The sequence below is a fragment of the Rhinolophus ferrumequinum genome, chromosome 19 (genome assembly GCF_004115265.2).
Source record: "Rhinolophus ferrumequinum isolate MPI-CBG mRhiFer1 chromosome 19, mRhiFer1_v1.p, whole genome shotgun sequence".
Classification (NCBI taxonomy): domain Eukaryota; kingdom Metazoa; phylum Chordata; class Mammalia; order Chiroptera; family Rhinolophidae; genus Rhinolophus; species Rhinolophus ferrumequinum.
In genome coordinates this window covers 1,247,142-1,273,053 of record NC_046302.1, presented here as the reverse complement: position 1 = coordinate 1,273,053, position 25,912 = coordinate 1,247,142, and the positions used below count along the sequence as shown (strand labels likewise).

The 25,912-nt window shown below is 48.4% G+C and overlaps 1 protein-coding gene across 2 annotated transcripts in view; it reads right to left on the bottom strand.

The window, feature by feature from the left end:
- Positions 1-5,879: 5,879 nt before the first annotated feature.
- The window catches only part of RUVBL1 (RuvB like AAA ATPase 1), a 49,088-nt gene continuing 29,055 nt past the window's right edge, over positions 5,880-25,912 (bottom strand). The window contains exons 6-11 of one of the 2 annotated variants that reach the window (XM_033087562.1): positions 25,582-25,731; positions 23,739-23,802; positions 22,144-22,342; positions 14,831-14,933; positions 10,185-10,276; positions 5,880-9,112 (exon numbers count right to left, since the gene is read on the bottom strand). In XM_033087562.1, coding sequence (XP_032943453.1) covers positions 8,953-9,112; positions 10,185-10,276; positions 14,831-14,933; positions 22,144-22,342; positions 23,739-23,802; positions 25,582-25,731 — 768 coding nt within the window. In that variant the 3' untranslated portion in view covers positions 5,880-8,952. The remainder of the gene's footprint in view (positions 9,113-10,184; positions 10,277-14,830; positions 14,934-22,143; positions 22,343-23,738; positions 23,803-25,581; positions 25,732-25,912) is intronic. The other variant, XM_033087563.1, reaches the window with a different exon arrangement.

Below are 25,912 nucleotides of genomic sequence, written 5' to 3'. Positions count from 1 at the left end.
AACTTCCTTATGGTGATAGTGCCCACCGCATGCTCGGGTTTTTGGTAATTTGAAATACAGGTGACTGAGCAGAAGCCCTGGTGCTGAGTGGTGTGCAGGCTGCTTGAGCGCCTCCCAGGACCACAGGAGTAGGCCACCGTCTGTCTTGTGAGTTGCAGTGTCTTCCTTGCAGGAGCCTATGGCTCCACACCTCCCAGCCCTTCTAGTCCAAGGGGCAATGTTGCCCTTGGCTGCGACAACAAACATTAGTACACGTCCAGTCACTGATTGTGAGGCTGGCCTTGGCCAAACCTGTAGGTAAGCCGGGAGGGTCTCCAGTCCATCCTGGACCACAGCTTCATAAAGACAGCAGTGGTGGGCCTGGTGACTGCTCCCCTAGAATATGTCATGCAGAAAAGTCTTCCAACAGTTTGCATTCGGAGCTAAATGACACTGTTTCCAGGGTAAAGTGAGAAAAAAGACTTCCCACACCCAGATTTCAAAGCTGACATGCTTGTACCGAACAAGTCCTCACCCCACGCCCTCTGCCACCATCCATCCCCTGCCTGACGCTTCCTCAGTGACCCACAATGGATGCACTGAGGCTGGAGCCTAGCTAAGGAGGAAGGTCCTGCCCACCTTTTATCATGGGTCACTGAGGTGGTGGTGGCCAGGGCGGGATGTCCCTCTGGAAACACTTGACGCACAGGTGTTGGGGCCTGGCCCTACAGAAGTCACACATCAGCATCTTGCTCTGAGATTACACCGGGACAAGATGTACAGCCAGTCTGCACCTGCCGGCCGAGGAGTGGGCTCAGACACGGGGCGGTGGCAAGCCAGCAAGCACTATGAAATGCCGAGACAGGCAGTGCTCTGTTTGGACCTCCAGAAACTCGGAAAACTTCCTGCCCCCAGGACAGCATTGTGCCTTCTCTTGCTCCCTGTGCCTGTGCCCAGGCCAGCCTCACCTGGGGGCAGAGCCAAAGGAGCCCACATTCAGGCAGCCACGTGTGTAGTTTGGGTACCAGGCTCTGCCTTGTCTCACTGTGACGCCGGGCTGGCCCCTCTGCACGTCACTTCCCACCTGTGTACTGTCTTCTGCTCATAATGGGGGTAATCCAACTTTTCCCATGGGACAGGCACTGATAGCCACTTCCTACACATGATCGCATCCACCGTCCCCACCCCGCAGTCGCCACAGGCCTGTGGAAGAAATTGCTTGCCCAGGTTTTTCTGGTGCAGAAATGAGTGGCCAGAAGTCAAACAGCCACTTAGCGCAGAGCCAGGACACAAAGCTCAAGGCCCTCTTCCTGCTCCAAGCTCCTGCTTGGCTGCTGGGCCTGCCTGCGGGTACCTCTGCTAGAGGCCTAGTTGGGGAAAGAATAAAAGTGTTCAGGGAAACGTGACCCTCTCCTGGGAGCCTCCTTATGTTGCCTGTGGCTGGGTCCTTCCAGGAAACCTGCTCTGGCTTGGGGGCAACCCCAGCCTCAGCTGATGGCCCTGCTCCAGTCCTGCCACCTGCTGACACCCACACCCTATGCCCCTCCCCCAGCCTGCCCCTGCTGAAAGCCCTGGGCACGATTCCCTGGGGAAAAAGTCCTCGGGAAGCTCATGTGCAGTGTGGAAGATGGGTAAGCCTCCATCTACACCCCAAGGGGTTAATGCAGGGAAGAGCTTCCTCACATGAGGGCGGGGGGGGGGGGTAGGGGTGGGTATGTGACACCGTTTGAGGAGCAGCAAAAGCTCCAATGCGAAGAACTTCAACACCCATCACTGCCCGGTTCTGGAAAGTCCTAGGGTGACCCCTTAGTGGCAGTGCCCACCTCACTCCCCTGCCCCAACCCCTCTGGGACTCCCACATCACTGTACCCCAGAGCCTTTTGCCAGCACATTTCTACAACCACCCACTCTTTTCAATACATATTGAGCCCCTGGGGCTAAATGGGTCAGGAGCTGCTTCTGCCCTCAGAAAGGTTATGTCCCTGTAATAAGGGGTTCTGCGGCATCCACCACACCTCCGGGCCGTTCCCCAGTTTCCCTCAGTCTGTTTTCCTGACAAACTCCTGTTCATCTTGCAAAGCTCAGCTCAATGAGGCTAGAAACATCTAACTGCTCATCAGAAAGGAGCGGGCTAATTTATATCACCTCCCTCCTATGGAAAGGAACTGGTAGAACCTTCTTTATATGCTTAATTAGAAGAATCTCCAAGACGTACTGTTGAGGAAAAAATAAAAAGGCAAAAAGCAGAACAGTGTATGCTACTATTTGTGTTTTAAAATGGGGGAAATAAAAAGGTAGATTTCATTGGGAAAAGACCTAGCAATTTCTCATGAAACTGAAGATATACCTTCCCAAGAGAAATAAAAATATATGCCTACACAAAGACTTGTACAGGAATGTTCGTCGCAACTTTTTCAAATACCTAAGCGGTGGGAACGGTCCAAATGGCCATCAGCGTGTAAATGGATGAGTAAATGGCAGTCACCCATACAATGGCCTCATGCCTAGCAATCAGAAAGAACAAACTATGATACACACCAGTGTGCATGAGTCTCAAGAGCATGAATCTCACTATCCAAAGTAGATTGAAAGAAACTAATCACAACAGGGTGTATATGGTGAGAAAAACCAGAACAGTGTTGCCGCCAATGTGTTGGAGATTGACTGAGAAGAGGTGCATGGAAACTTTCTGGGGTGACAGTAACATCCTTGATAGGGTTCGGTTTTCATTTGTCACAACTCATGGAATGGTCTCCTTAAGATTATGTATATTCACCGTGTATAAATTTAACCTTAAGAAAACCCACAAATATTGAACTCATAATTGTATGTATGCTAAAGTATTTAGAGATGTAGTGTACTGACGTCTGCAACTTAGTTTGAAATGAATAAAAGAAGATTAAAACGGGCGGATGAAGGGCCGAATGGATAGTGTCTAGGCAGTAGGTTTACGGATGGTTACTGTACAATTCCTGCAACTTCTCTTATGTTTGAAAATTTTCATGTATGTTGGGAATGCATGTGTGCTGGCTTGTATACGCACAGGACATCCCTGGAGGCAGTATGAGGCAGGTTGCTTCTGGAGAGAACAGAGTGGCTGAGGACAGGGGAGAGGGAGATTCTTCACTGTACTTTCACCATTTAAACCATGATGTAAATTATCCATAATTATTTTTTTTCTCTTTTTTTAAAAATTAAAAACCCAGCTCTGGAAGCTTTCCCTGATTGCTCGTTCCCCACAGGGACGTTCGGACGCACGCTCCCTACCTGCCCGCCCACCGCCTCCACTACTTCGTAGGAATCGAATCCCGACCGTGGTTCAGACTCGGGATCTCACTCCAGGCTTGACCACGCCCCCGAGCAGGAAGGTGGGGCGGAGCCCAAGACCAGGGCTGGGCGGGGCTCAGGACGGGGGTGGATCCAGCGCTGTGCGCCTCTGTCCGCGTGGGGACGCTGTGGCCTCACAAACACCAGCGCGGCGCAGCAGCCCGGGAGTTAGGGGAGGTTGCCGAGACCTCCCAGACCGGAAAAGGAAAGGGAGTGGCCCTGCCCTGCCCCTGCTGTGGATCGAGTGAGACCCCACCGCTCACCGGATCGGCCCTAGCCAGGCCACTCACCTTGCCCTTCGCCTCGCCCGCGACCCCTCGGCCATTCTGGCGACTGGAGCTCCCTGCTAGCACTTTCCGCATACTAGGCACCGCACCCTCGCCGTCCCCCCAGTCCGGGCCCGGAGTGGCAGGCCTCCTCTGGGAAGCCCGCCGACCCTACCCTTAGCTTCTGGCGCGCGGCTTCTTTCTGTCTGTGGTGGGGCCGGCGGCTGGCTCTTATCCCGAGGAGAGAGCCCTTGGGGTGGGCGGCGTCACCTCGGTGGGCGTTTGTGGGCTTTGGCGTTGGCGGGTCCCGCAGGCTAGGTGTGGCGCTAGCCGGGCAGGCGAGTGAGAGAGAGCGCGGGGCACTGCGAGCTGAAGGCGGGCGTCGCTCAGGGGGCGCTAACTCTCAGGACCTTGCGATCTGTCCCTTGGGCCACGGGGACCTGCGGTTTTGAGCAGGGAACTGGGTCAGATCGGGGGTTTTCAAAGATAGCTGGAACAGTGGGGAGGGGGTCTGCAACAGGCAAGCAGGCTGGTGGCCCTGGTGGCAGAGGCCTGACCTAAACAGGGGTCGGGGTGGGGAGGTCACTAACTGTTCCCCCACCCCCGCAGCCGACTGTGCGCGGTCAGCCGGAGCTACACAGGCTCCTGATGACTGCGTACCTGGGCCCGAGCACGCCTTGGTAATACTTCTGTCACGCTCGCTGTTCATGCACATGCCCCCGTCCTCACACTTGTGTCCCACACACAATTGTCCAGGTTACTGCCGGCCTCGGTGCACGCGTGCTGCGAGCGTGTGCCCAGACCTGCACCGGCAACCCCCTCGGTGTCCCCCGTGCCCCGCGCCTAGGTGGTCCCCGCTGGCCAGCACGCACCCTGCGGTGCCCGACCCGCCGCATCCCTTTGGTGCGGACTCCGCGCGCCCTCCCCGCAGCTGCCCGCGTCCCCATTAATCACGCAGTGCTGACGGCGCCGGTCTGCGCGTGGGCGGCGTGACGATGACGGTGGCGGCGGGTGACGGAGCGGGCAATCGACGGACGCCCATCGGCCCATCTTATCGCGCCGGCCCAGCCGCCGCCCGCCTCACGCTGCCCATTGATCGCGCTGGGCCGGGGCCGGGGGTCAGCTCGGGCCGGGCCGGCTTGACAGCCGCATCCATCGCCGCCCAGACGCGCGCTGATGGCGGCACAGGCAGCGACGCCTGGCAATTAATCACCGCGCCTGCTGCTGAGTGACGGAGAGGGGTGACAGGGCCAGCCGGCCGACAGCTAGCCCATCCCTTCCCCGCTCCTGGGTCCTGCTGCGCAGCTCTCCCTATGCTCCAGGGGCCCAGTCACCCTGGCCAGGCCTACCGCTGGTCCCCACCGAGCCTGCGGTCACGGGAATAAATGGGAGGAGGCGTGGCCCCACACTGTCGGAGGCAAGGACAATGACCATCTGTGAGGACGGGGTAAGAGTGGGGAATGGACGAATGACCAGCAGGTGGACTGAAGTGGGCACTGTTCTACCTCTCAGTGGGCCTGTTTTCCAGAGACCAACGCTACCGCTTGGCTGGGAGGAGGCAGCTCTTTCTCGCCCATTGGCTGCTCCAGCCCCAGGCTGGGCCTCACAGAGGCCGGTGAGAGGCAATGTACTCTACTTGGCAGTCAGTCCTAGACACTGAGGGTAAAGCCCAGGCCTTCGCAGTTTCTCTCCTCTCTGCCCCCAGGCTTGTGCGGCCCTGAGCCTGTGCTTGTCCCTTGGCCTAACACAGAAGGGTCCAGCCAAGAGAGATCTCTGTTGTCCTTTCCAAGGGCCACTGTCTGGGATGGGGAAAGGGCAGAGACTAGCCGGCCTCTGGCTCCTGTTGAACAAACTGTGACCTTCTCTTCTCCCAAGAGGGACAGGGATTGGGAACTCTTCACTGAATTTTAGTATCTCAAGTGCCCTATGTAGTCACCTCACCATGTCCTCAAATCAATCTATGGGATATGATTGGGCCCCCATCTTACGGATGAGGAAACCAAGACTCAGGCCCAGAAGGGACTACTAGCTTCATCAGGACCACAGGCCAAACACAGTCAAAACCACCTTCCTGTCCGCCATGGCCCCAGAACTTGGTTGCCCCCACCGCCACCATCACCACCCCCACCACCAATCACCTCTGCCTGGGGCCCCATAGGAGCAGGGGCTGCCTGCTCAGGCTGGTCCAGATTGGCCCTGGGAGAGAAGGAATAATGAATGCGAGGTGACCAATGTCTGCTGCTTTCCTGGCAGAAAAGAAGCCTGCTGGCCCTGGAGTCTCAGACTTGGAGGCCGACAGAGTGTAACTCTCATCATTGTGCAGCTCCATTTTATTAGAAAAATGGTTGAGAAAGGTTTGATAACCAAGAAGTCACTCTCTGGTGTGACTCTATCATTTGTTTAGCCCTAAAAAACAAAATATCCAATGAGCCAATCTAGGGGGTGCAACCTACGAGGTGTGTTGGTAAGAAGGTATTTGGGCTGAGAAAATGAAGGCAGGGACAAGGTGGCTTCCCAGCGAGGGCCAGGAGTGCTGTCTATCCTTCCAGCTCTCACACAGAGCCATCAGCACAGGAACAGGGAGCTGGGATTTACATGCAAACACTCGCTCTCCTCCCGCCCACCAATCAGTTTGCTGGGTGGCACCCAAGAAAGCTTGGGCTCAGAGCTTGGAACATACAGCCACTTCCTATGACCCACCCCCACCCTGCCTCACTTTACTATTACAACAATTTTTCACGCCAGAGCTGAAATAGTGCAAAAAATGGGGCTGCTGTAATTGTTGGTAGATTGTGTGTCAGCCTGATAAGATGTAACAAATATATTCCTCCTCACCAGGGTCTGTTTCCCTTTTGGTAATGGATGGAGAAACTTCTCATAGTTAGCGAGGGATAAGTCGTAAAAACTTCGCCTGGAAGATTAATGTAATAATCATAGGCCTTGCTGGAAAAAAAGGAAAATTAAAATAACCCAACCTTCCCACCTATCCAGAACCATCTCCCTCACTTTGGAGGACAGGGAAGCAAGGCAGGCCACGTCCCTGAGCACCAAGGAGCAGGATTCCTGAGGAGCAGGAATCGAGGCTGTGACCACACACACCCCACTCCCCACCCGGACTGCTCTGGACATCAGGATTCCCTGAGCAGCTGGGAGGGACTCTGTCCCAACCTGTACTTAAGAGGTTTGCTGTCACTGTTGCTTTTGTACAGCCGAAACACTGTGAAAGGTTTGGGGGCTGGAGGAAGGGGTTTAGGTATGTGGGCAGAACCTGGTTCTTGTCCTCTGGGGTAAGACCTTACGCAAGTCGCCTTCCTTACACCTGTCCCTTCTTGCTTCACCTTCCTGGGATGGAGGTCAGATCTTGAAGCTTCTTCCCACTCAGCACATTCAGGAAGGCGGGATAGCCATAGAGGATAGGAGCACAGACTCCAAGCACACTGATTCCAAAGCCTCCTGGTTCCTTCTCTTACCAGCTGGGCAAGTGACATAAATGTCCCCAATATCATAGGGCTGCTGTGAGAATGTGAAGCATTCACACAGGACCTAGTCCACAATCAGCTCTTGTTACATCCGTTGGTATCAGATGTATCACTATTGTTTTTCTGCTGTGGCTTAAGTTGGGAGGTTACAGACACAGGATATGGGCAACCAGGACAGAGCCCAGCCCTGACTTCAGGAAGTGTCCCACTGTCACCCACTGTGTCTGGTTTCCTCGCCACCACCACCACCGCCACCACCAAAAACCCCCATGTTAGGATCTCGTTCACGGGCCAGGCCAGAAGAACCATTCTGGCAGCAAGGACTAGCTGGGGCCTTCTCAGGGTCTGAGCGTGGCCTAAGGGCTCTCAGAGCGCTGGATGGACTCCCACAGCATTATCTCAGGCATTCTGCCAGCAGTCTCCTAGCCACTCTCAAGTGGTAATCACTAATGGGAGAACAGTTGTGCTTGGCCTACAAGGACCTCATGGCTAACTTGAATTAGAGCAATGATTGGATCAAGATGACCATCTTGGTTAGTCCCCTCTTCTGCACATAAGAACAGCATGGAGGTCCTGCCCTTGAGGCCAGAGAACCAAAATAAGCCTGTACCAAGGCTCTGCTGCTGTGGCTAAACCCTGCTTCAGGCAGCAGAGCTGGTAGTTAGGAGCCAGTCTGGCAGAGAAAGAAGGTGGTGCTCAGGCGAGAATGTTCTGGTATGGTATCTGTCAGGCACTGCCACTTCTCCTTCCTCTCAAGGGACTGAAAGCCCCACATCAGTGAACTAAAAGATGTAGTACCAGTGATGGGGACATGTCAAAGGGACACAGGAACCAATTGAAAGGACACTCAATGGTCAAAGCTGAACTAATGTGAGCAACAAAATAAGTAATGTACTATTGGATTACAACCCAAAGTATAATAAATATCCATGAGACCATACCGAGATAAATAATTGAATAAACAAATAGCGAGAAGAGACAATCTGTGCTAAAGAATTCTAAATAATTTATGTAGATGGTCAGCCCCCAAGAAGGTGGAGCAAAACTCCCCACCCCTTAAGTGTGGGCTGTGCTAAGTGACTGCCAAAGAGGACAGAGTAGGAAAAGGGAAAAGAGTAACTTGACAGTGGAGAAACCTGAAAAACACCTCAGCCAGGTGATCAAGATCAACATTAATAGTTATAAATGTTATAAATCATGCTGATATGTGATAAAAATTACACTTGACTTATATGGCCTTCCTCCCAATAACCCACAATCCCAGTTTAATTAAGAGAAAAACAGCAAATTAACCCCACTGAGAGATATTCGAGAGAATATACCTGACCAGCACTCCTCAGAACTGTCAAGGTTATCAAAAGCAAAGAACATGTGAGAAACTGCCATAGCCAGGAGGAGCCTAAGGAGAAATGACAACTAAATGTAATGTGGGGTCCTGGGACAGAAAAGGGACATTAGATAACTCAGGAAAAGAGAAAAGCATAATAAGGTATTGGTTCATTAACTGTGACAAATTTACCATATACTACTATAAGATGTTAACAGTAAGGGAAACTGGGTCTGAGGTATGTGGGAACACCCTATACTATCTTCACAACAATTCTGTACATCTAAAACTGCTCTAAAATACAAAGGTTTTTTTTTAATTAAAAGAAAAAGAGATGGCATCAAAGTAACCTATAAGGGTTTACTAGAAAACACACCAGGTGAGTCAGGGTTCCTTCAAAGCAACCACGGGAGAAACTGAGATAATTTAGAAACACTTTCCACACTGAACTGACAACAATGCTAACCGCGCCCGAGTGGGAACAAAGCCAAGCCGAGGGACAAGGCTTGTGTTCGCAGGCTGGACCTGGGCCCAGGTACGCCCAGGAGTCTCTCTGCAGAAAACCTCAGCTGGCTCACTTCATGTACTTATCCTGCTGGTCAGCCAGGATTTTGGCCGATGACTTGGCATCATAGAAGAGCTCACTGATCTCCTCAACGTGCTCCTTCTCGATGCTGTCCTTCCCGTTGATCTTAGCAAGCAAGTTGGCCGGGGTCAGCAGCTGCACCGAGTACCTAGTGTGGACAGGGGCCAGGGTAGGAGTGAAATGGTGGCCATAGACAGGAGCCCGCTCCCAGAACAGGTGGAGCACTGACACCAGGGGCCGAGCCCAATGCTGGGCTTGTGCCACCTGTTGCAGACACAGCAGTCACGGAGATATGACAGCTGTCCTTTCTCAGAGAGCTGCAGACCCCTCATTGGAGAGGTCAGAAGTCACTAACATGACAAAGTCCTACTCCTCCAATCTTTGTCACAGTCCAAAAGTTCTCCAACAAAAGGTAGCTCCACTGCAACTTGAAAAAGATCTCAAACGTAGATGTATACAAATGCCAGGCAGGTGACACCAAGGTCCAGATAGGTTACATTGAACATGACAGGGAAATGAACACACAGCCACCTGAAAGCATAGGGCACATCGAAAGGCAAGAAAATCCAGGAGGTTTTAAAGCACCGCTCCACCAAAACAAAACAGCTTGCAATTTTGCTTCAACCTTAGGAGCGAGGGAAATAGGGACAGGCTGAGGACTATGAAGTCATGATTTCACAAGCAGTCAGGACACTGAGGAGGGACATCCTCCATAGGCAACTGCTTCGAGCCACTGGTGAACAGTCAAGAAAGCAATCTATGCCTGCACTCTTCTCACGCTCGCCTATGCCCACCATCCCTACCCAAGACACGCCTGGAGAACAGAATCTACGGGGGTGAGGCAGGGACTGGCCAATGAGCTCCCTGCCCTGGACCCTGGTCTCTGGTTCTGTCCATCTCCTCTACCAAGGAGACTGGCCCAGGGTCAAAGCCAGTTCTCTACCACAAGAGTGCATCTGCTACAGGACAATGGGACTTAACCTGTTACTCTAGCTTTTTAAACTCCATGATCTCAATTTAAGAACTCTAAATTGCAATGTCCTGGGACAAGACCCATCACACTAGTAAGAGCAGACGTGGTCCTATGCCCTGTGAAAGGAGCCTGCCTTTGTGTCCCGGAACAGACCCCATCCAGGCCGCACAGGCCTTGCTGAGAAGGCACCAGCAGGGTCTGGGGCAGCTCCAGGCAGACACACAGGTCCAGGGGACAACCAGCTCACCTCAAGGTAGTCTTGGTACCAATCTCCCCCAGGTGGTTCAGCGCCTCTTCACTGATGTTGATTCCCTCTGTCTGAGCACGGATTTTAATGATCTTTTGGAAGAGAAAAACCATGATCAACAATGAATGACATCAAGTGTCCCGTTTATAAAGTGCTTTAAAAACCACCGTGTTCAGTGTTTCTCAACCCGCATCATAAGAGCAGCAGAGGCCCAAACCTGGGCTGGTGGGGCAGAAAGCCCACCCCTACCCAGGACTGCTGGCTTCAAACACCTCCAGGGTGCCAGCCACACTGTGAATGGCTTTACAGCCATGGTGTTGCCTTCATACTAATTAGAAAGCAGCTGGTACCCCTGAAGCTGTGCACTAGGGTGGCTCAGCTCCTGTCTCCCAGCCCTTCGCACTCAATCTCCAGACCCAGAAAATAGAGGCCTCTCCAAAACCTGCCAGGCTTCCACACAGTCTTTAACCTTCCCACCTATAAGCACTCAGGGAAGAAGAGACATCTTTTATTTGCTCGATAAATAACAATGGTTAAATAAATCAAAAAAGTTACTTTTAAAGATTTACCAGCCCTTATACCATCACTGGAAGATATCTAATCTATCAAGAAGAGGCTGACGCTTGTTGCAGTTTAAAGATCCCAGTGGTGTTGGACGGGAAGGAAGCTGGCAGTGGGGATGCTGTAACCCAAGTGGCACCAGCATCTTACAGGCGCACCGGCACTGAGTGATAAGGGGCAGCTGGGATAATGATGTTGTGTGTTGTGGAGCTGAGATAACTCGAGGACTTTGAGCCTCATATAATACAGGAATTTTTCACTATGGCAGCTTCGTAAACAAGATATCAAGAAGCCCTTGTTTAAATTAAAGCCATAAAAACACACCCGGGTAGAGATGTAGGAAGTGGGAAAGACAGAGCCCCCAGCTAAAGCCTTACAAGGGGAAGAGAGGGACCAGAGGTTTAGGAGATGGACACTTCAAACTGGTCTTTCAGCTCTCAGGTAGAGACCCTGTGGGCAGGAGCTGCAGGTGGAGGGAGTTTAGTGTCCAGAGACACTGATAAGGGACCCAGTATATCAGCTTCTACCATGTTTCCCCGAAAATAAGACCGGGTCTTATATTAATTTTTGCTCCATTAGGGCTTATTTTCAGGGGATGTCTTATTTTTTCATGTACAATAATCTACATTTATTCAAATAGAGTCATGTCATCTTCTTCTGGAACATCGTGATAACGTACTAAGTGCGTCCGTCTGGCTGACGATCTTAACTGGGGCTTATTTTCGGGGTAGGTCTTATTTTCAGGGAAACACGGTATGAATGAGAAAGGCCCTGCTCAGTAAGAAAGTCAGGTCTCGTATAAATAGGGTAGGGGCTGGGGCTGAGGTGACCGGGCCAGTAAGCACTAGGGGAGGTGGTTAGGGCTGGAGGGCCACGTGCTGGAAGGGAAGTCTTTCATTCTGTCAGAAGACTCATACATTTTGTATGAAATGTCCTGATTTCTAAATGTTGGCAACTTGTTTAAATACTTCACACTGCACCAGCCCCAATGAAACCTATCTGTTCAGCCAGTGATGCCAAGGTATAACCCCTGTCAAAAGAATCTTAGCTTGTGCATGAGGGATTCCACCATCTGGGGTCCAAAGCTAAATGTAGCTGAGCAGAGAAATTACTGGATGGGCAAGAGGAAGGCGGAAAGGGAGTAGGGACAGAGATCGTTGCTCCTGGCCCCAGCTGCAGGACTCCCTGCTGACCACAACAGTCAGAGTCAAACAGGTTTGTGCTCCAATATAAAACGGGCTTCTTACTGCCAGATGGGGACTAAGGAAACCTCCAGGTCCTGCCAAGAAAAATGTCCCCTAGGGCCTTCAGAAACTCTAGGGAGATGCAAATATTTAATCCTGGAGCCCAGTCAAGAGGAAAGCTTAAGCTCTAAGCATCTCGCCTTCAGTGAACTGCACTGAATTAGAAGATAGGCTTCAGGAATGTCAGGGACAGTCTGCTCTCAGTCTCTCTAAAGCAGGTCAGAGCAATCCCAAGAGCTCCTGTTTCAGACTGCTCGGAAATGGACAGTTCATAAATTAGATCTTTAATCATTTAATAACCTGCAGGGATAGTTTATGAGGGTGTCGGCACTGATGGCAGAGTACACAAGTTACATTTACTTTGTTTTTAAAAATTCCTCCCCCAGGCTCCAGTAAAAATGCTGAGGTTATCCTTGAACCCGTAAGAACAAAGCAGTGAAGGTGCTGGCAGTAAGTCTATCCTCTGACTGAGCCAAGACGAGAACCAGCCCAAGAGACAGCCTGCAGTCACTACTCTGGAGGCACAGGGTAGAGGGGAGCTCGGACTGCATGCTCTGGGGTCAAATGGAAGCAGCAAATGTGAACTGGCTCTGAGTCGGGTCCTAGCACTGCAGCTTATTCTGTGACCATGGGGCCCTTGTTGTTTCCGAGCCATAAACCCTGGTTATTGAAAGCTATTGTGAAGACCACAGAAGATGTCTGTGAAGCAGCTACAAGCTGTTAACAGTAATACTTACTGCAGTGGGAAGGGATGGCTGGCCCTGTCCCTTCCCTAAGTTATTGTTGCTATCTCACTTAGTCCTCACAAGCCCTCCCTCTTTGAAAGGAGGGAGCAGATTTTCCAGTGAACCAGGAAGTCTGGGGCTCACAGAGGTTAATCAAATTGCTCGAGTCACTTAGCCATGAAGTGCTCCGAGTGTGCAGGACACTTGGGGCTCCAGTCCCAACGGTAAGGATGGGGAAGGGACCAATTTCTCCTTTGCTTTTGCTTCTGCTTCTATTCAATGAATGCCTTGGCTTCTACCAAGCATTCATCCAAGAGCAAGAGACCACTATCTGGTGACAAAGGCCCCCAGCCATGGACACTTATCTCCTAAATAATGAACACTTGCTGCCATGAACTACAACTGTTTGGGTATTCTGTCAATGCTGTTTATAAAGGGAGCTCTCTGGTTTCATGCTTACTTCGGCACTCCTGGGTACTGGTCAACAAGAAATGTTGGCAGGGTCAGGCAGGACAGGCCACATGCGAGCAAGGCGGCAGCCAGGTAGTACCCAGGAGAGTCCTTCAGAGCTCCAAAAGGAAAGGGTCTGCTGACAAATTGCCAAAGGAACTCCATTCGAGTTGAGGTATTTCTAGCAGGTGGAAGGCTGGTGGCATGGCACTTAGGAACATGGGCTTCAGGATTAGGCAGCCTGGATTCCAGTTAGGCCTGTCACCTACTAGCCACTGACAAGCTAACTTGGGCATTGAGTTAGCCTAAATCTTGGTTTCCTTATCTTTAAGAATGACAATGATAATAGTTCTCCCTATTTCATGGTTACTGGGGATCAAATGGAATCATGCTGGCTAAGCATGTCCATGGACTTAGATTAGTATGATATCCAACAAACAGTGCCTGGGTTCTGGTGAGAGGAGAGGGTCCAGGGAGAGACCTTCAAGACATCAGTGCTGCTCTGGTCCACTCCACATCCCCAGCCTTGGCCGCACGCAGACCCCAGTGAGAGAGAGACCTACACACGGGCAGTAAGACTATCTGGGGCACGGGCTGGGCAGAGCAGGGAAAAAAGTACTGTGTCCCCCCAGTGGGAGCAACCTAAGGTGCAACCCACCACTGAGCAGATGGCCTGGGCTTCTGCAGGGTACAGCCTGCCTTTGCATCCTGGACTTGCTACTCTGTGATTCAGCCATCAAAAGGAAGAGACCATGACTGTAACAACTACTGAAGTACCAGTTAGGAGACCAGAAATTCTAAGTGTGCAGTGCCTAGGCACTATTTGGCACACAGTTGGTGCTCCAGCTCCAGATTAAGCAAGAGGTAATTCCTTCAGGAAGAACTGGGACTGTACTCCTTGGGATAAGGCCCAATCTCATACATCTCTGTCACCCCAGCCCCAAGCCTAATTCAAACTCAGCTCATGTGGAATTTTGAACATGCACCCTGTCAGGGACTGAGCTAGATGCTTCCATGTACACCTCCTTCAAGCCTCTCATTTTAAGGTTAGTTTTATGACCTCCATTCCAGGAGCCCCTCTAAACTGTGTGACCCTGCCTCACCATCATCTCTACAGCCAAGGCAGCAGCCCCAGGCACAGCCTCCATAATCTTCAAGAAACCCACCACTAGTTAGGCCGCTTATGGCAGCCAGGCTCTGCTAAGGCTCGAATGCGCTCGGCCCCTCCCCGCCTTGCTGGAGCCAGCCCGCTGTGAGTTCTGGTGGGACAGAGTGCCTGGCTTCACCCACTGAGTAGAAGTGACCTCCAGATAGGGCCTGGCCACGAGGCTATCGCTCAATCATATGCCTCTTTCCCAGAGCTGGTGGCCTCCCTAATGGCTGTCATCAAGTCAGTCTTTTTCACTATACCTATCCTGAAGTTTATAAGAAGGGATATAGGATACTGAAGTTTTGTGATACTTCAGGCAATGTCTAATTGGCCCATCTATCTCTTGCATGGAGGGTCTGAAGCTCTGGAGTACTGTGACTTGCCCAAGGCAGGAGCTAAGTGGTGGGACGGTGGTGGGAGCCAGGTCTGCTCTGTGGATACTTTCCTGCATGGCATCAGGGAACACTGGGAGCAAATAAGGGCAGAAGAGAGGGGGAAGGGGGAAGGCAGGCTCACCTGTTTCATTTCCTGTGGAGTGTACAGCATGGTCCGGATGATCATCACTCGGTCCAGAAGGTCGAGAGGGATGCCGTGAGGAGAGGTGATGTCCTCTGTGCCCCTGTGAGAGCCAGAACGATCACATCACCCCGGCTTCTCTGATACCAGAAACCCAATATTGGAAACATGGCTAAGGCACTCACAATGACAAAACAGCTCATTCACATCCTAAGAGTCAGAGCCAGGACCACAGGGGAAATAGACTAACATTCAGGTGTCATCAAAACCACCTTCATTATTTTAGCAAATATCAATACCATAGGAAATTTGGTGAAGAGAAAAAAAAGCCACCTAAGATCATATTATATATAGATATTTGCCAAATTTTCATGTATACATTTTTATAAATTAAACTACGTATGTAGATTTTTTTACTTTCGTCCATGTTGCTTCAGTCTTAATAACCCATCAAGTATTTAACAAAACCCAAATTGTTGGGCATTTAGGTAGTTTCCAATTGTCGGTGTTTTCATTAATGATGCTTTGATAAACAGCTCTCATAGTGTCTGACACAATCCTGAACATCTATTCGAATGAACAAATGGATGAATGAATGTCCTAATTTATACAGCTACACAAGTGATCTGATTTCATTGCATTATAGCCAGTACTGGGTATTCTAATTTTTAAAGATTTTGCTGCTTTAATGGTTTATAAAAAGGGTAACACTTTTTTTGAATTTGCATTTCCTTGATTCATTTGAATGCTTTCCCTTATACACACTAGTTATTTCTTTGTGGGGAATTGTCCAATCATGTCCTTTGCCTATTTTCCTTTTAAATCCTTAACCAAACCATAGGAAGAACAGCTCAGGAGAGGGGCCCTGTCAAACCCACCGGGCCTTGAGGTACCAGCTATCTGACAGGATGCATGTTGGGCAGACCTGGCAGCCAGTAGGACTGGGCTTCAGCCATAGCATCTGGAAGCCCATATGCTATGGGCTTCTGCCTCAGCATTTGGGAATCACAGCAGCAGAATGTCTACATCAGCACCGTTTCTGGTGCCAGACTAGAGTCTAGGGTCAAAACTTATCAATTTAAAAAAGAACAGGGACAAGTCATTTGGATTTAATTCTTAATATCAGAATATTCGGTTTCAAATATAAATAAACATTGTACATATAGAACTTCAGTAAAAAAATGTATCTGTTGAAATTCTATTCAGTCAGTTGAAGTGTAAATGTATACTTATGACTGCAAGAATAAAATGCTTTTCTGATACATACTACAATAGGATGAACCTTGAAACCATTATGTAAGTGAAAGAAGGTCAATTACAAAAGGGCAAATATTGTATGTTTCCACTTATAGGAAATATCTAGAAAAGGCAAATTCTTAAAGACAGAGTAGAATAGAGATTACCGGGGGCAGGGGGAAGGGAAAAAAGGGACTTACTATTTAAGGGGTACAGAGTTTCTGTTTGGGATGATGGAAAAGTTTTGGAGATGGACGGTGATGATGACTGTAAAACACTGTGAATGTAATCGAATGCCACTGAATTGTACACTGAAATAGCAAATTCCACATCATATATATTTTACCACAATAAAAACAATTCAAAAAAAGAATAAAATGCTACGAATAATTGCTAAATATAAAAAATAATTAAGATCTTTTAAAATAAATGGGGAAATAGAATAATAGCAAATATAAATATTAAGGTAACTAGAGAAAACAAATCTCTTCCACCAACAAGTCATTCTAGAATTATAAAAAATAATTATAAAGATTAAATTCTATTATGATTCCAATTCTGGTATTTGGTTTGCCTGCAATCTTCACATTAAACAGAATAACCTTTAAATGCTACATTTAATTTTAGTTATTTAATTCTATTTAGGCCATAAGTTTAGGGTTTCTTAAGTCTTATTTGGGAACTCTCTTGAGAATTCTTGGGAAATCTTTAAAAGATCTCATCTTTACCACATTAAAATATCCCAAATTCTGTAACACTCATGATAAATTATCTTCGATTCAGACATAATATAACAAATATTAAGTCTAAAGAAGAAATGGTTAGAGAAAAATGAAGTACTTCCTAATCAAACTTCAAAATAGCAGAATTTATAAGAATGCATTAAGAAAATTTCTTATAGTTTTGAGTCTATAAAATTAAAAATTTAAATAAGTCTGCCTAAAGACTGTTAAGCGTTTTTCAGGATTTAAAGACAAAATATTTTTGAAATCTGTCCGAGCTATGAACTTTAGATATAATTCCTTTTAGAAAACATGTTAGTGAAAAACGGTTTCTGGAATTCTGTTCTGCTAGGTACAAAAGGGCCTGTGACATCGCCGAGCAGGCCAGAGCACGGAGTCCCTATTTACCAGGGCTCCTGCATGGGTTGGTGACTCCAGGAGGAGCTCTCAGTGTGGAGCAATTACTGTGTGACAAGGCAGCCATAATCGTCAGATTACATTATAAAATTGCTAACAATAAACTGCAATGATAACTATATTTTGGCTAAAACTGCACTTATTCCTATAACTAAAATTTCATTTCTGGCTTTGGTCTCAGCCTAATACTGATTTTACCATTTTGCTATTTGACAACTGTTCAAACTATGTTAATGGTGTGCCTCCTCCAGACGTAGTTTTGGGTTGTGAGGACACAGGCCCAATTCTCCTTGGAATCCAATATGATGTATCTGTAGGAACAAGGTAATTGCGCTTTTAGAAATTTACCCTATAGATATACCTACATGTGTGCAAAATGATTGACTCATTTGTGACTACTTTCCTTTTAACTATAATTCAGGGTTCCTCAAATAATTTTTTGTGGTGGACTATCCTGTGCATTTTAAGATGTTCAGCAGCATCCCTGGCCTCTACCCACTAGATGCCAGCAGCACCTCCAGTTATGACAAGTAAAAATGTGCCTGGCTGAAAATCACTGCCTGACTGCTTTTTTATGTAACCCTGTAACTGCAAGGACACAGATAACACAATGCTTCTATGATGATAGGAAGTGCAGTAAAGAATGCTTCTCTGGGTAACACGAAGGGTAATTCCTGTAAGCTCAGTGGACACAGGAAGAGTGCTAAGAAGAAAGCCATTTGATTTTTTGATGAGCCTGCCAAAGCAATTCAATGAAGTAAAAACAGTTTTTTCAACAAATGGTCCCGGGACACATGCAAAAGAATGAAGTTGGACAGACTTCATTGCTTCTTCATGCCATACACAAAAATTAACTCTAAGTGATCAGAAAACTAAATTTGAGCTATAACTAGAAAACTCTTAGAAGTCATAGGTGTAAATCTTTGTGACTTTAGATTATGCAATGAATGGTTTCCTAGATATGAGACCAAAAACAGACAACAAAAGAAAAAACAGATAAATTGGACTTCATCAAAATTTAAAACTTGTAAGTCAAAAGACATTATCAAGAAACTGAAAAGACAATCTACAGAGTGGGAGAAAATATTTGCAAATCATTTATCTGGTAAGGGTCTGGTATCCAGAATACATAAAGGATTCTTACAACTCGGTAATAAAAAGACAAATAAGCCAAATAAAAAATGGGCAAAAAATCATAAACAGATAATCCTCCCAAGAAAATATACAAATGGCCAATAGGCACATAAAAGGATGCTTACCACTAGCCATCAGGGAAATGCAAATCAAAACCACAATGAGATACCACTTCACACCCATTAGGATGGGTAGCATCAAAGAGACAGACAATGACAAGTGTTGTTGAGGATGTAGGAACCTTACACACTGCTGGTGAGAATGGTGCAGCCACTGTGGAAAACAGTCTGGCAGTTCCTTGAAAGGTTAAGCAGAGTTACCAATTGACCCATATTTTGGAATGCTATTCAACCTTAAAAACAAATAAGTACTGATGCATGCTATAACATGGGTGAGCCTTGACAACAATACACTAAGTGAAAAAGCCAGACACAAAATAAAAAACACATATTGTATGGTGCCATTCATAGGAAATGTCCAGAAAAGGCAAATGCATAGAGACTGAAAGTAGATTACTGCTTGCCAGGGCCTGTGGGCAAGGGCTGGGGAAAAACTAGGTGGGGCAGGGGTGGGGTGCAGGTGGAGGTGGCAGGTTGCTGCTGATAGGTACAGAATTCTTTTGTGGGGTGATGAAAATGTTCTAAAATAGACAGTGGTGATGATTGCACAACTTTGTATGTTAAAAACCCCTGAATTTTACACTTTAGCTGGGTGAATTGTATTATGTGTGAATTATATCTCCATAAGGCTGATTTTTTAAAAAGTGCTACTTGGGATGTCTTCTGCCACAGGGTTACACTGAATTGAGACTACACTGTTTCTTAAGTCTCCACACTTTAATGCAATAGTAACTTGTGGAGAGAAACTCCTACAAAGACTCCTTAATCCCAGGGAGCTATTTCTCCACAGGACAAGAAGAGCTCTCAGTTTTTAGAGCTGGAACAAGGGACAGGCTCTCCTTGAACAGCTGAGGATCCTGCTGCCTGAAATGGATCTTAAGGTGAAGAGGGCAGAGCCAGTGCAGCTTCACCTCCTACTGAGTCCATGGATGTACCTCTTCCCAGGAGGAGTGTGAGGCATCATGGGAGATGCCTAGGGTCAGGTGCTGCTCTGGGAATGGCTCCCCTATCCCCCTGTGCACAAGGAAAGGTGGCGTAGAGGACTTAGGGGTTGTCTGCACTTCCACAGCCACTTATCACCACTCGTGTCCATTCCCTTTATACCACCACCATTAAAGCTCGACCTCTACTCACTGACTAGGCCACTCTGGAAAGCAGCCCAGGAGAGCAGGGATGGCACGGGCTTTGAAGTCAGATGGCCCTCAGGCTTGTGGCCCACACAGGGCACTCCTGTGAGTCTGGAGATAATGTCACTTGCCCATAGGGCATCAGGGTGCCCTGAGATTACATAAGATGACCCATGTAGACCTCTCTGGACAGTTTCTGGCACAAAAGAAGCCCTCAGTTACTGTGAGTTCCCTTCCTCCTCCCTGTCCTTTAGAGTTCTGGAGATCAGATATGAGTCTGAGGGCAAGAAATCTCAACACCTCCCCTCTAGGGGTAGAGTCTGATGGGCAGTTTAGTTAGATGTTGCCAAAACTGTACATACATTCCAGAAATTCCACCATTTTACATCTAAACCAATCTTGTCGAGAGCATGGGCTCTGAAGTTCAGTGCTCCCAATCCCAGCCTTGCTTCTGAGCTATGTGATGCTGGCCACGTGCCCCATCCTGGTACAGCCTCGGTATCTTCATCTGAACAACAAGAACAGCAGTCCTTTCCTCACTAAGTTGAGGTGAGAGCAACAGTGTGCCTAGCACACAGAAAGAGATTTTCAATACATGTTGGCTATGATTTTTATCCCTGCTATTTCGGCATTATTATCACTACTAAACAAATTTCCCACTAGGGCTCGGCACCAAAATCCTCTTGTAGAGCACACCCCCATTTTAGTTACCTCTGTGGGCACGCACAAGACCCACACTCTGAGCATCTTCCCTCCACTTGGGTGACTGCAGTCTGGCAACAGTGAGCAGCCACAGCTTCAAGCATCCCTTGATCAAATAAGTCAGGATAGGGCTGGGGCCAAATCTCCCAGGTGGCAGGCTGACCAGAGCTCTGTTCCCAACAAGCAGTTCTGAGATCAAAGCCACCTCCCTATGCACCTTTTTCCTTGATGGGATGGGACTGAGAGGAGGTACTCTGAGTCCTAAGAGATCTTGCTCCTGCCAGAAGCTGCCAAGCTCTACTGGCATCTGCTGGGCTGGGTTATCTGTGAGGGAAGAGAGCCTGTTAGCAGAGCTCCCCAGCAGGGGGCACCATCTGTCCAGGCTGAGCCCTTCCACCAGTTGTCCTACTGAAGGCAGGCCAGACCAAAGCAAGGCAAGTCCAGCAAATCTATGGGGTCTGTGTGGCAGGGACATCAGGCTCCCTGGGTATCAGGCCATATATCTGGTTTCCAGATGCTGCCCAGGTAGCCAGGCTAGTCTCACCAACAGCTGACCTGGACCTGGTACAAACCTTCCCTCCGAGATTACAGAATTCCTGTAACAATGATGTTGTCAAGACAGCATTACAGGGATTCAAAGAGTGACTACAAGATGCTGCTATATGAACTAGAATCATGCACACAAGCCCTAATGCCCAGTCAGCTGAGGGGGGACCTGAAGGGCTCCCGCCCCACTGTCAGTAGCACCACTTCTGAACAACCTCAATGGAGACAAACATACTCCATCAAGAGCCAACTCTACTGGATGTGACCCACCGCCATTCAAGATGCAAGTCTAGCTGAATCAGCAATCTGAGTTCCTAACTCAATGCGGCTCCAGCTCTGTGCTGAGACACTCAAAGGCCTTGGGGTCTCTTTCTGGATTGCCAGCACCCCTGCTGCCAGGAGCACACAACCTCCAGGGCTCTGTTCCCCTCACTACTCTGCTGCAGGCTTAAAAAGGGCTCCTCATCACCCCGCTTCATGACCCTAGCACTGCTTGGATCAGGCCCCGACTTTCAAACAGAAGCAGAGAAAATCAAAACAAGAAAACTACGAAGTATGGAACACTGATAGGCTTGTGCGCTGGGATGATGGTGTGTTCTCTGGGGCTCACAGGCCTACAAAATGCTCAGGAGAAAAAAGAACCTCAACCAAGTCCATCATCCCAGCCCTGGGCCCATCTCCGCAAGGTGAGCATTACATAAGCATCTGCCTTCCAGATGTCAACACCTCCCCTTTTCAAAGGCAGGCCTAAGGGGGAGGGGGCCGGCACCAGTGTGACTCCAAGGAGGTCTGAGATAGAGAAAACTCCGGTTTTGTCACAGGTTTCACTATCAGAAAGAACTGGGCTCTCATCCTATTTTTATGACCAGAAGCAAGTTATGCTGCCACTGTTTACTCATTGAAAAATGAAGCCAAGAATACTTACCTCCCTAGTATAAGGAACTAGTATGAGGCGCTAGTATGAAGACAGAAGTTAACATGTGTAATATCACCCAAGGCCAGACTGTATGACCTACCCTTTGCCCACTCCAACTGCATGACCAAATCATACCACACTGTAACCCCATGGGAGGCCCTCATATTCAGTAACAGGGTGGCTGCTGCCTTTGGTGACCACGACAGATTGAGGCTGACACAGGAACAACCTCTGAAGGCAAGCCATTTGGGGAGGGATGTTTCTCTCAAAATGCACATGACTTCCCCTCATCCCCATCCCAATTCTGACATAATAGGTTTAAAGTGACCCAAGAGGAACAAATGAACCCAGGTAGAAGGTGGAAAACCCTCATGGCTGGCAGGCAGCCACCTACCTGATGACACAGTTGCCCCGGTTGGATGCAAAGATGACGATGGGGGCAATAGAAGACTCCAGGGCCCGGTGAAGGTAGGTGAAGCACTCGATGTCCAGCATGTGGACCTCGTCAACAAAGAGCACACCTGGAACCAGCTCAGCGATACCCTGATCAATGTACTTGTTCACCACCTTGTTGATCTCCCCGCGGAGTTTATCTAGGAGACAGCCAGGGTGCACAGGCAAGGTCAGTACCCGGTGGGGAAACTCTCACCTCTTCTCTTCTCCCTCTATCTGAATTCAACCCAAACCCAAATTTGGAGCATGCTTTTACTACTAGCTATGTGACCCCAGGCAAGTGATGTCCCCACTCCAGGCTTCAGTTTCATGATCTGAAAGTAGGGATGAGCACACCAGAGGTCAGAAAATTGGCAGCTTCTCCTCAAGATGTACTTTAAGTCACACTCCCCACCAAGCTTTATTACTCACACCCACCCAAACTTAGCTCCCTGCCTGTTCCCAGTTTGGGAGCCCTGGATGAAATGATTTTCCATGAATAAATTTTCCTGTTCTGCACTAATAAATGACCTTTTCTTTTGGCCCCGTATGACAAAGCTTAATTAATGTTCAGTCAAGTGCCTGGACGAAGGAATGGAGGAATGAATAGAAATCGCATGTAGAATCCTCTCTGGAAGGAAAACCATGAGGAATAAAAGGTTCTCAGGAAAGGTCCAAGCTCAGAGCTCTAAGAGGAAAGAGTCTCTCAAAAGTTAACCCATCTAAGGTCACAGTTGTCATTTTCCAAACCAGCTCCTGTGCTATCATCAGGGGGAAACTGCTCATAAACACAGAAAATGAAGAGTTGATACAGCATCTCACACCAAAACTATGAGGCAGGATGGCCAACAGAGGATGCATAGTCAAAATCGTGTTAAAATAAAGAAACTGCTCTTGGAAACTCTAGTAGAAAGATCTCAGATCACTCCACTGGCTAAAATTTTAAAGAAAATAGATGTTTTAACGTTTAACATTTTAAGGTGACAAAGGTATAAGTGGTCAATAGAGAAAAAAAGGGACGTACCAGTTGGGAAGAGAAGCGGGGTAAACTAAAGGTCCACGAGGGAGTAGCAACATTCCTGCCAAACTCTGCAAAGTGCCCAGGAGGCTGAGCAGACAGGGCTGGGGAACCCTGGCAGGGGAGGAGGGTTCGGTACCTGGGCAGCAGAGCTTGTTGTGCTTAGATGTGTTTTGGCAGGAGCTAGCCAGAAGAAATGGGGTGACACAATCCACATTTTTGGGACCTCAGAGGGACCAGAGACAATGATGACATCCATCTCCGAAGATGAATGCAAGGATACTGAATGCAGTCAAGAGAGTGTGCTAGCACGCAGGAACAGAGAGCACATGGTCTCCTGTTGGCTGTCTAAACCAGCCAGAGATTATTAGGATAGAATCAGGATAGAATAGAATCTGAAGGAAGAGGAAGAAAGAACCCGTCCCGAGGCACTTCCTCAGCTTTGGGGACTCACTCACAGAACCTCACACAGGAAGGATATCAGAATCCAGGGTCCTCCAGCTTTACTTATGGCTCACAGGCCTTGCTGTTTCTCTTACCTGTGATTTCTGTCTTCTTTGGCTTCATTAACTGGCCCATCATAGATAGGATGTCTTGTCCCCCCTATGAAAGAAAAGATTTAGAGTCGGTCTTGCTTTCAAAGGCAGCTGCAAAAGCCTCACCACCCACACCCCTCCATCCCACTAGTTCCCAATGTCAACTTGACATGGGGTCCTGAGGTATGCAGACCCTAGACAGCTCCACTGGAAAGCTTGAGGAGCTTCTAAACACAGGACTTCTTAAGAGGTTCTCCCTGACCTGCAAGAATCAGATGAAATCTCTTCATGGGAAGTACAAACTCTGTCGGGCCTGTCCCAGCCTCCATCTCTAGCCATATCTTTCTCCAATCCCACATTCCTTGATTAGCCATAAAGGACTCTTAACCCTTCCCTGAACACCCAAGCTCTGCTATGACTAAATGCTTTTGCATATTCTAGTCTATCTGCCAGGAACTGCATTCGCTTTCTTGGGAATCTCCCAGTTATCCACCGAAGTTCAGGTCAAATGCCCTCTGTGGGGGTCGACCCCTAACCCTCTCCTGATGCTCCAGCTCCCTTGGGGACAGGTGGACTGTCAAAATAGGTGTAAGGATGCACCTAATAATGTTTCCATGTCTCCTCTCACTACACTTGGCTACACAGTCACGTTAACCTAGTCCTCACCTAGAGCTGCTCAGAGCCTAGTGAAGCTGTCCCTGCATAATAGCAGATTCCTAACAGGCTCACCACCTGCCTGCACTCGCCCCGATGCAATCAGTAAGAAGAGGCTGCTGTTTTGTCATTTACCAAGCATTTCATGATCACCTGTTGGTTACCAGGCCCTGGGACACAGAAGTGCTCACTGAATGTTCAACAGTAAAAGGTAGCAAATGTTTCCTGAGTTCTTACAACACCTGATCCTCAAAACAGCCCTGCAGGCAGGAACTATTGTGCCCTTTTCACAGAGGAGGAAACAAAATCAGAGAGCCCTAAGTCACAGAAAACCCGAAGACCCAAAGTAACTAACTAGCCGAGCTCAGTAGTGTTGGCGCAACACAATCCCTGACTTCTACTTCTCAGCCCAGCATTCTTTCCAAGTCACAGGCTTCCAGGAGGTTGGCTTGGGGACAGCCATTCCACAAGCAGAGGGGATCTGTTGGTCCAAGATGATTCTTTAGCAATCTCGTGGCCAAGGCTCCAAGGGACAAAACATCCAAGGATCCAATTTCAAGTTAGAAAGCCTATTCCTTGCTAGTGAAGAAGTGGCTTCTCTTAGTGAAGAGGAAACCAAACTGGAAGACTACCAGCACGAAAGAGTTGGGTTTTTTAAATCACACATTTTCCAGTGATGTCATAAAGTCATACTGTACTTTCTCCCATTTTATTCGTCAAGGCATAAGTATCCATCTTCTACTCAGCATGAAGAGCAGATATGATCTGCTCAAAGTTATAAAACTGTATTAGATTTTGAGAAGCAGGGAGAGACAGCTTTGTCAGGCTCTCTGGAATCCTGCAAGAAAAGGGCTCAAATAACACTCCTGCCCTCCCACCATTAACACCCAGAGAATCCCAGGTGTGAGCCTGCTGCTACTGGAGAAAAGCCACAGAAGAAGCTGCCTAGCTCAGGCCCAGGGGTTTGGCTGGGATAAGGAACCATACACATGAAATCATCTGTGACTAGAGCATTTGAATTAGAACAAAGGAGTCCCTAGTAGGTCATGTCGCTGTTAATTGCTGAATATTACAGATAGAAAAGGACTGGCTGCCCTTAGAAACAGTAGCGAGACTGACAATTTAGTCCCAGAACTTCCATGCACAAGCAAAAAGGTTCGTGTGCCAGGCCATGCTGGTATGAAGGCAGTACCTGGGGCCGAGCATTGGCCACGTCCAAGTCATGTAAGGTCACGTCCTGGATGATTTCTTTCTTCTTGTGCACATCCCCCTTTGGCAAGGGGACATACTCTTCAGCTTCAAGGTCGAATTCTGTGGCATAGGTATCGCACCGGCCCTGTCTCTGCAAAATGAGAGAAACCTAAGTGCCTGGTGAGTTTTCACTGCCAACTCCCCAAATGGCACATTGCTAAGTAAGATAAAAGTCTCAGTTCCCAAGTGTGGCCCTGACAGCCTACTTGACAAACTCCAAATATGTCCCACGCCCCTGCTGCCAAGAGAAGGAAGCTATCTGTTCATCACTG